This window comes from Peromyscus eremicus, chromosome 5 (genome assembly GCF_949786415.1).
Source record: "Peromyscus eremicus chromosome 5, PerEre_H2_v1, whole genome shotgun sequence".
Taxonomy (NCBI): domain Eukaryota; kingdom Metazoa; phylum Chordata; class Mammalia; order Rodentia; family Cricetidae; genus Peromyscus; species Peromyscus eremicus.
Genome location: NC_081420.1, coordinates 31,354,494 through 31,365,289, shown reverse-complemented (window position 1 = coordinate 31,365,289; position 10,796 = coordinate 31,354,494). Strand labels below are relative to the sequence as shown.

Genomic DNA, 10,796 nt, shown 5'->3' with positions numbered 1-10,796 from the left:
TGGGTCAGGCACCACCTACAGGCACTTATTATTAATCCATCAATAACGTAATCCTAAACAGACAAAATTAGAGAGGAGAAATCTCCACATTGATTTGGGGGGGGCAACTTGTAGAGAAAATGGAGATGGGAAGGGTCAGTGGCTGTTCTTTTAAATTTTTAAACCCCATCCAACCTGGAGGATGTGTGGATAGAGATGCAGAGAACAGATATCATTCCTCCTTGCTGTTTTCTCTTACTATCCACAAAAGGCGAATGATTTCCCAGCTACAAAACAAGCACTAAAAATAATAATACCAAAATCAACTGCAACAGGATAAGCAGTTTCCTTTCTGATTTTAACTAAAGACAAATACAACGTTTTCTCAGCACATGACATTGATGGCGCAGGAATAAGAGACACAGCCATGAAATAAAGACAAGATGACTCCATCTTGGTGGAATCTATATCCTAGTTCCCAGGTTCCTTTTCTCCTTTCCAGATGGCTGCACCCAGCCATTTCTCCCAGAGGTCTTCCTTTCCAAAGTCCTTGTAGTAGTAGTCCTTTGCCTAGCCATTCCAGTCTCCCAAGGAACTCACAAAATAGAAAAGGTTGCCCCCCTGAGAATTCTCCATCCCCACTCCCCTCCCATCTGCCCAACAGTCAGCTTAATAGGAATAAGGAATGGTCAGTTCTTGACCTACCCAAGATCAAGGTAAGGAGAGTATGTGTTGCAGCTAGCAGCCAGAGAGGATGTTGGGTAAGAAAGGGAGGAATGGAGTGCAGGACTCAGGTGAGGTGGGATACCCTACCTGGCAGCCACCAATGCTCCCAGGCCTAGAATCTCTTCATGGCCTTTCTGAATCTCAACCCTCCTAGACTTATCTCCTCCATTAAACAGGCATGAATGAGTCCTCCTGTCCTGCCCTACCTACCCCCAGAGTTCAAACAAGGACAGCCTTCATTAAGAATGTCTTTTATCCTTGGCCAAAGTAATGCCTTGCCTCCTTGCTGGGCTAATTCCTTGCCCCAACTCACTCCCCTGGCCAGGACCTTGGAACCATCCATTCCCAGGCTAGAGAGCTAAGGCAAAACCTTCTAAAGGTGCCGCGTTTTCCGGGACTGGAGGGAGCCATTCCCCTACACAGTCTTAGCAGCGCACCACAGTAATGTAATCCACAACATAAAATATCACATTCCTCCCTGGCTGTCATGGTACCCACTGCATTCTGAACGCCTTTACAGCTTCTTGACTGGAGATAAGAGAAGCCTGTGTATGTTTTCCACACAAATGGTGGAAAGTAATAAAATAAACTTCAAAGATGCGCTCCCACATAGTCGCAGCCTCGACGCTATTTGCAACAAAAGCAGGAAGAAGGAGGAAGCTGGCGTGGTAGGCAGAGGGTCAGAAGGGCACCCTTCCGGGTCCAAGGACCCCTTTCCTTGGAGTATTGACACCAAGTTGCCGCAGGTCCGGAGAGTCCGGGGAATAGAAAGGGCCTCCTTTCCTGTCTGACACCGGTGCCACTGAAGTCAAGGCAAGTCCTAGAGGGTGGTTGGAGACAATGGCGATAAACATTCCTTGCTCTTGGCTGAGGCTCCAAGGAACACACATCCTCCTGTGATTCTGTATTTACCAAACCCAGGAACTGTACGGCTGTGGGCTCTGCCCACGTTTCGAGACTTCAGAAAGGACTCAAGTGCAGGCAGAGCCTGGCACCCTTCCTGCAACGCGATCTTCCCGCAGAAGAATGAGGCGTTGCCTCCCTCCCCAGAGCCTCCAGCCAGGTATGACAAAATAAAAGTGAAAGTCGGAGGCTGGCTAAGGAGCAAGAGGCACTGATCAACCAAAAAGACTCATCATTTCAAGCTCAGGGTTTGTAATTGTTACAAGGGGGAAAGTTAGCCATAGAAAGGAAATCATAAGAACGGCACGTGGCTCCGGGAAGAGGTCAAGGCAAAGGCTGTTCCGCGAGGTTTCTGCAGTTCAGCGATTCAGTCATCACCAGAGAGTTTTGCTTTCTTAAGAGTCGCAGTTCTCACTGCCAAAAACGCACGCCGCCGCACTCTGCTCAGGACGGCGGCCAGACCTATGCAAAGTCCCAGTCCCAGGGCCCGGCCCTTTTATGTGTCCCCCTGGGGGGATCAAAATGTGTCAGCTCTACCAGGTACAGTATCACGATCGTCTCAGTGAATCCCAGGGAGCAGAAATCCCCCGCGGTGGCCGCGGGAGGCTAGAAGCTCCTACCTGCGCCGCGGGCCGGGCGGGGCCGCCGCACAGGCGCACACGCGCGCACACCGCAGCCGCGCGCTCGCTCCCTATTGGCGAGACCGGGAGGGCGGGGCCGGCCAGACCCAAAACAAACAACCTGCGCCGGGAGAGCCTCTGTGGCCGCGCCGCCGCGTGGCCTCGGCCTGGTGAGCGCCGTGGGGGGAGCCGCGGCCACCTTGTTCCCCCACCCCCAGGCCGTGGGCGCCCAGGCAGGCCCCGCCCCCGCGGAGCCGCCGCAGGGTTATATTGGGCCGGGCCGAAGGTGGAAGCGAGATTCTGCTGCGGCCGGCCAGCGCGGACATGCTGCCCGGGAGGCCGGCGGTGGAAAGGCGGCTGCGGGCGCGGCGGCCTCGAAGATCGAGTTCCATGGGCTCTCGAGGCTAAAGCCGTCTTGTCCTCAAGAGTAGCGGGTACGCCATCGGACGTCAGCTCGGTCCCCCGAGGACGCCTGCCTGAGACCTGGACGTCCAGGGAAGGAATACTTCTGGACGCCTGGACGGATAGCAGATGCGCCGGCTCCTTCCTCCCTGAACGAAATCCCGAGGTTACTCTGGCACCCGCTTTCATTCCGCCTAAAGTCTCCAAACCTCGGAGTAAGGACAGCACCGCACCAACTTCTCCCTTCAATTCACCCAACACTCATAATCCCTCCAAAAAAAAAAAAAAAAATTCCAGCGGAAGAGGACCTTTCTACGGAAAAGTGCCTCTCTCGGAAAGAGGCAGGAGCGGTCCTTCCCGGGAGACGCCTGCCTCCTGCGCGCGGGATCGCCACCCCGCGCGCCACTCGCTTCCTACGACCTCGCAGGAAAAGGGTACAGCGCCGGTCGGGGAGCACCAGCGCCGGCATGAAATTGGAGGTGTTCGCCCCACGCGCTGCCCACAGGGACAAGATGGGCAGTGACCTGGAGGGGACCGGCAGCAGCGACGCTCCATCTCCGCTGTCGGCGGCTGGCGACGACTCCTTAGGCTCTGACGGGGACTGCGCGGCCAACAGCCCAGCGGCGGGCGGCGGCGCCGGGGATCTGGAGGGCGGTGGCGGCGAGAGGAGCTCGGGTGGCGAGCCCAGCTCCCAGGACGGTTCCGAGGCGGCCGATGGCAGAGCGCAGACCTCTGCGGCAGGGCAGTGCGCGGGCGGCGTGGGCAGCGGCGAGGGCGCGCGCAGCAAGCCGTACACGCGGCGACCCAAGCCCCCGTACTCCTACATCGCGCTCATCGCCATGGCCATCCGCGACTCCGCGGGCGGACGGCTGACGTTGGCCGAGATCAACGAGTACCTCATGGGCAAGTTCCCCTTTTTCCGCGGCAGCTACACGGGCTGGCGCAACTCGGTGCGCCACAACCTCTCTCTCAACGACTGCTTCGTCAAGGTGCTGCGCGACCCCTCGCGGCCCTGGGGCAAGGACAACTACTGGATGCTCAACCCCAACAGCGAATACACCTTCGCGGACGGGGTCTTCCGCCGCCGCCGCAAGCGCCTCAGCCACCGGACGACAGTCCCCACGTCGGGGCTGCGGCCGGAGGAAGCCCCACCCGGACCCGCGGGGACCCCGCAGCCCGCGCCTGCCGCCCGGTCCTCCCCGATGGCGCGCTCGCCTGCTCGCCAGGAGGAGCGCTCCAGCCCCGCGAGCAAGTTCTCCAGCTCCTTCGCCATCGACAGCATCCTCAGCAAGCCGTTCCGCAGCCGCCGCGACGGCGACACGACTCCGGGGGTGCAGCTGCCCTGGGGCGCCGCTCCCTGCCCGCCGCTGCGTGCCTACCCCACGCTCCTTCCCCCGGCGCCCAGCGGCTCCCTGCTGCCACTCTGTGCATACGGTGCGGGCGAGCCCACGCAGCTGGCGTCGCGCGGAGTCGAGGTGCAGCCCGCAGCGCCCCTGCTGCTGGCGCCCCTGTCCGCGGCGGCCGCCGCTAAGCCATTCCGAGGTCCGGACACCGGCGGCGCGGCGCACCTGTACTGCCCCCTACGGCTGCCCGCGGCCCTGCAGCCGCCTTCGGCCTGCGGTCCGGGCCTGCACCTGTCCTACCCGGTGGAGACGCTGCTAGCTTGAAGCAAGCTCTGAGCTCTGCAGAGGGCCTGGGGTGGGGTTGGGGACTCGATTAGTTGAGGAGGTTGGAATGCAGGCTCCAGGGCTGTGCACCTTCCACTTTCCAGAGGAATAGAGATTTTTTTTTTTAATCTCCTTCAGACGTGCCTTAAAGTTAAGCATTTTGACCCAAGTGTTTTAACTTAGTCCAGAATAGTTTCCTTTGTCTCTTGTAACTTAAAGGAGGATCAAAGCCGTTCTTTTCTATTTTTTTGGCCAAGTCTGTCCTCTCCTGCATAAAGCCTTTCCTCTCCCTTCTGCTCCCACTATTTTTGTTGCACCTTCAGCTGATTTCTCTTCCCCACCCACAAAAAAATATAAAAGTACATCAGGGAACCACTCCATGGGATAAATGATATGACTACTATTTGGGGTTTTGAGACCCTGTTGGGTGTGCGTATGTGGTGTTCGCAGGCGTGACTGAGTGTGAGAGAGCTGTCAGTCTTTGGACATTTTCTCTGCTATCAACCAATGCTTCACTGTGCCAAAAAAAAGGGGAAAATGTTGTTGGGTTTTGTAATTAAATTATTTATATATTTTTGAAACCTGAATTGAAATGTTGCAGGCAACGGCTACAGCTTTATTAGTGGTTACCTAACTGTGGTCTTCTTGGGCCAAGCAATTTCTTTAAAGGAAAAGTTAACATTATGTTTGTGGGGTGCCAGGGCCACCACCACGTGAAAACAAGTGTGATTTTTATTTTAATATTATTTGTGTCTGTGTATATATTCATGTATAAATTTTATGAAGCCCAGGCATACTGCTTGTTTGTTTTTTTTTTTTAATAAAACTCACGGTTGATCTACAAAACACTTTGTGGTGATAGATGGGGGTAGAGGGTTTTACCAAAATGGGTTCAGAGTTGAGTCGCAGAAAACTTCATACTGGGATCAAAATATTTGTGGTTTCATTTTCAGATATTGCTTTACAATATTTCAGATATTGCTTTACAATATCTAGTATGGGTCTTCCATTCATAGGGTTCCCTAGACAAAAAGACATGCAGGAGTTAGCACAGCACTTAGATCTGCCTGTGTCTCACCCCCTGAGACCCTTTAGCAGGCCAGTTACGCTTTGCAAACAGCTTATAGTCAGGTAGACATTTTCAAGTCAGCTGATTGAAGGTTGAAACTGGATCTTGGCATACAGCTAATTCAACACTCCAAAACTGTCTTCAGGCAATTCTCAGGGCAACTTGAATGTCAGTGTTTTTTGTCAAAACAAAACTACCTTTTAGTGAACTAAAACATTTGCCTGGGTGTGGACACTTGGCTGTGAACACTTGGGTGTGGACACTGATTTCTTGGTAAGTTCAAAAGCAGCGGGTCCCTGACACTTTGCACATTCTGAAATCCTAAAGAGTCGTTCAAGTGCTGAGAAATCCAGAGAGAAGAAACTTGGGCCTCCTTGCCATCCTTTCCACTCTTGGGAAAACGAAGCCTGTCTTATTCCTGGCACTGAGATGGCCTGGAATCTAAACATTCGGAGGTGAGGAGAGCAATGGGCCTGTTGGAGGATGCTCCTGCTGGGGCACGCGGAGAAGAAAGATCATGCCTAAGTCTAGCTGAGGAACAAGCCTTCACTGCTTGGGGTTCTAGCTACTCAGTGATCACAAAAGTGATACTAACAGGGTTGGGTTGTTACAAAGGTAATACCGACAAATTAGATGGGAAAATAAAGCAGAAGCAGATCAGCAAGTGAGGAGGGGGGACAGGTTCCATTCACAGGAGTCATGTTCAACACTGCTCCCACAGACTCCTCCATGAGTGTGAGAGCAGGCGTGTTTAGCTTGTGCACCTCGGATTTCTGCCTGTCTTCTCTCCGGGCAGGTACCTACCTGTGCAGTGTGCTGCTGTGTTACAAAAGCTGGTGTTCATGTCCCCATGGATTCTCACTCTTTTTTCTTCAGATGGCCTGTCTTTTGCCATTCACTGTTTATGTCAAAGAACACACACAAAAATTTTTTTCCAAGAGACAGGGAAAGGTGGTATTTTTAAAATCACAACTGTTTCTCCTCCCCTCAAAAGAAAACAATCCCTTCTAATACGCCAAGAGTCAACAAACCTCCTAAGCCTTTGTCCCTAGGGACTGAAGGGTTTTCAAAGGAATTGTCTAGAGTCATGGGAGTTTCTTGTCTAGGTTGGGCATTTCATGGTCAGTTCCACATCCTCTGCCATGGCTCAAAGGATTGAGAAAGCCCTTGGAGTGTGCTTTTTGGGGTGCTGGGCTGCCAGGGAGACAGAACAGCTTCACTGCAGAGGTGGGGTGGAGCACTGTGCAAACACTTTCATTTCAGGTCACACTGCAGCTTTGCAAGACAGAGAGACACAGACCTTCCGAGCTGAAGCTTGATCAGTCTGCTGGTAAGATCAGCTTCAAGCTCAGTAGCTTCAAAGACTCAGCACCAGCATGGAGGAGATGGCAGGGCCTGGAGCTTCAGAAGCAGGACCAAGGTTACAGCACATAGTATCCCCTAGTCCTCTGTCTGCCCCCTTTCCACAATCACTCTCCACCACCACTCCGGTTGCCCAGAGCCCTGCCTGCTGCTGGACCACAGCCATGCATACAAACACCCGCTAGCAGGACATGGGTGCTGACCCTGGCCAGGCAGAGCAGAACTAAAAACAGTGGATGTCAGGTTTGGTTGAGGAAATGCCTTTTGATGCCTGCCAAGCCTGTCTAGAGCTAGAACTGCTGGTAAAGGCTCAACTAAGTTTTCAAAGAACCTCCTAGTTCCTGTCTCCCCAGACAGCTTAACCCCCAACCACCTAAAAAATTCCAGGCCAGTGAAGGTCTGAGTAGTGGTGGAGAGGAAGGATCAATGTCCACTCAGTCTTCCTAGCTGGGCAGCCAAGTACCAAGCTTGTAGAGGCAAGGAGGTCTCTGGACAGTGACATCTCCTTCCAGACAGTCCGTTCAGTCTTCTAACCCCTTGCACAGTACTGCTCTTGTGAGCCAGAAGGTGATGAACTTGACCAATGTTGGGCCACTGTTTAGGAGCCTCTCCTGCTAAGTGAGCTGGGCAGGAGAGAATTTCCACTATTGTGGGATGGTTCACTCCAAAGCCCCCAGCTTCTGAGTAAAGAGCCCAGGATCCTTTTAGAACTGAGTCAGATTCTCAACACCTCCCACCCCACCACCCCCTGACACACACACAGAAAAGCCAAGCACCCAACCAGCAAATAAAGATTCTCCTAGGAGCTCAACGAAGCTCTCCAGGGTTAGCCTTGCCAACCTGTGAGCATCAATAAGTAAAACCTACAGCGTCCACTCTCACCCACTTTGAAGTTTCACAAATTACATTTTTCTGCTCTGGGAATGTATATCCACATTCAACATACAAAACAAATCCACAGACTGTCAGGAAGACTCACATTTTTGAATCTAAGGAAGAACACTCACTTTATATGCAAGAAAACAGTGGCCCGTGGGCTGGCTTATCTTTAAGTATTCCACTCTGAGTGACAGACCTGTCTCTGGAACCTGGAGATAGCAAATCCCAAGTTAGAATTCTTTCCACAGTTATCCAGAGATTTCAGACCCAAACATACTTTGGTCTGAATTTAGCTGAACTACATGAAATTTTCTCAGTTCACTTTTATGACAGTGATGAGTAGATTTCCCAACTGGCAAGTGGTTTGTCTCATCACCAAAAACTTATTTTCTGCTTCTCCCCCAAAACTAGCTCTTTTTCCCTCCACAAAGTGGCCACTGGCCTCTTAGACCAGCACTGCACTCCTTTGTGCATGCTAGAGCCGGCACGGATTTCCACTCCCTTCTGCAGAATCCTGTAGGTGCATTCCTGCAAACTGCAACAAGCAGAATTCTGCTCAGAAAAGAGGCCCTTCAAAAACCTGCTGTGACCCAGAAGTCCCTTCTCTCTTGGGGCTAGTAGGTGAGCATTCCTCACAATCATTTTTTTCCCATATCAACCCCCCCTCAAAAAAAGCCCTGATCTACATTAAAAGGAAACTAGAATGTCTCTCCTTCATGTTCAGTTCTTAGCTTAAAAAAGCTAGCTCGATATATTTACATTCACAGCATGGGGGAGGGGTGCTCACTGTCACCCAATGTAAAAAGATTTTGATTCTCTCTGTTACTGTTTTATTGTAATTCTTTTGACCACAAAAGCTGAGCTTTGCTTCAGTTCTAGAAATTAGACTCTGAAGAGTCTTTTTGTAAATATTTCATGCTTTCCAACACCACAATATTCCTCTCTTAAGTAACAGACTTTATAGTCCCCTAATGAGACCATTAAACTTTTGTTATGCTTTAACAACATAATTTGTTAATTCTTAATGTTGTCAACAAATGGCCCTAATAAGTATCTTCCAAGAAGATCATGATCAAAACCATAGAGCTGTAACTCGCCCCAGATTTGAGGATCTCTTTCAACTTGGCCAAGATTCCAGGGTCATGAAGCACTGGTGATTGTACAGTTCTCGGGCCCCGTATCTTTTCAGCGTCGTTGAGATGGGTGAGTGATTAGAAGCAAATGTCATTCCTGTCATTGGCCAACTCCTGCACAGACTGGAAAAAGAACTGCATCAGCCTTTGCTTTGGGGGATCCACAGTCAAACGTAAACATCCACATGGACCACATCTCCCCTGCTTTTCCTAGACCTCTCTGTGACTCAGGAAGTTCCACTCTGAGAACATGCCGTAACTGAGCCTTTTTTTTTAATCACATCTATCCTGTGCTCCAACAAATATACAGGTTCAATGTCCCACATACGTGTTTGTTGCTTCTGATAGCCAATTTCTAACCATTAAGGGAACGGTGGGAAGATTTTGCAAACTATTCATGCTTCTCTCTCTCTCTCTCTCTCTCTCTCTCTCTCTCTCTCTCTCTCTCTCTCTCTCTCTCTCACACACACACACACACACACACACACACACACACACACAGCAAAATCCACTCAAGAAAGAGATCAAAACAAAAATGCTAAGGAGGCTCCGTCTGAACTTCAGCTGGGTTACCCTAGGGAAGTGATCATCCCTGTGGGCTTCAGTAGAACAACAGCTGGGAGAGTCATATCTTAGATGCTTCTCCTCACCACTCACCTCCATGAAAACTCCCATGCAGTGTTAAAGATGACAGGCAAGTATTTCTTTCTTTTTCCTATACTTGACTTGGGATCAAGTGCATGTTTCAGTATAGCAGTGTTTCAGAGTGTGGCAGCATTGTAAAGCATGGTTAAAGTTCTCCCAGACATTGCAAAGTTTATCGGCGACCATTAACATGGAAAGAACACTTCCAGCTTGTCAATCTTACTCCTCACAATGTGTACTTTCAGCAATATTTCCTCCCAGTGCATTCTCGACAATCTTAATTTTTCACTGAAGCCTCAGTTTGAGAAGATAGTCATAAAAACACTGGCATGCTTCTTTCAGGAGGCAAGAGGTAGAGGCTAAGAGACTTTGGGGCTGTTTCCAACAGACTTCATCATAAGCAAGGCATTTAGGACTCAGACACTGAGGTGAGAGGTCAGTCAAGTCAGTCCTTTGTTTATTTAAGAGGCAATTCTCGGGACTACAGAAAAGATACAATTTAAGACTTACAGCTAGCAGTCAGAAGCCTGAAGACATGGAAATACATATGCCTACCTGTCTATATAGATGCAACTTGAAAATATACTAGTCATTAAATGTGAGAAACCTTAAGGAAGATAAATCTTGGAAGTAGAGGGGAGCCCTAAGACCAGCCCAAATAATAACTCATATCTAGACTTAAGAAAATATATCCCAGGCTACACAATTGTCTCTACACAGTGAACTACTCTGGGGAGGGGAAACTGCTATTTTTCTGGGGGAGCCCACACTTCCTTTCACATCTTCTGGTCCTAGAATCCTGGCTTGCCCTTCCTGGAGTAGATATTGAACAGCTGCCTCCAAAGCTGGACGGTGCCTCCTACCCACAGGACGCCAGTCAGTGACCAGCAGGACTCAAAGGTCAAACATGAGTGGTGTTATAGTGTATCTCCCATGCAGTGGGAAACCCTGTATCCTTCTGTTTCTCTTACTCCTGGGTCTGAATCTGCGCCTCCAGGCATCACTGGGCACAGTGCCAAGAAGCCAGGATGCTTTTGGAGCTTTTATCCTCTTAGAAAACCATCCTTATCCCAATAGTCTCCACAGACATTTCAGTGCCCTAGCTGGAGGATGGCAGGTCCAAGGAGCCAGGAGGAGTGTATAAAGCAGAAATGCAGCTCTGTACTGGGCCAGAGCGCTGTAGCAGCTGAGAATGCTGTTCAGGACACTCAGTGACACAGAGTGGTCTCTGAGGCTTTGAAAGGTGACATCTGTACACTCCGTGTCCTTGATACCCTGAAAGGGCCAGATCAGATCAATGATAGCCAGGGGCTGAGACGAGGGAACTCCCAGGTGGTGGAGCTGCTCTCCATGTTGACTGTAGGGGTGGTTCTGTTACTATATACCCTGCTGACACTTAAGTCATATACCT

At 50.7% G+C, this 10,796-nt stretch overlaps 1 protein-coding gene across 1 annotated transcript; it reads left to right on the top strand.

Moving 5' to 3' along the window:
• Positions 1–2,938: 2,938 nt before the first annotated feature.
• Foxq1 (forkhead box Q1) lies at positions 2,939–4,297 on the top strand. Its single transcript, XM_059262330.1, has one exon. The coding sequence runs from the start codon at positions 3,098–3,100 to the stop codon at positions 4,295–4,297; it is 1,200 nt and encodes a 399-aa protein (XP_059118313.1). The 5' UTR covers positions 2,939–3,097.
• The last annotated feature ends 6,499 nt before the right edge of the window (positions 4,298–10,796 follow it).

What these genes read in the sequence shown, in the direction of transcription:
- Foxq1 (XM_059262330.1), top strand. Translation starts at nt 3,098, where the DNA reads ATGAAATTGGAGGTGTTCGCCCCACGCGCTGCCCACAGGGACAAGATG.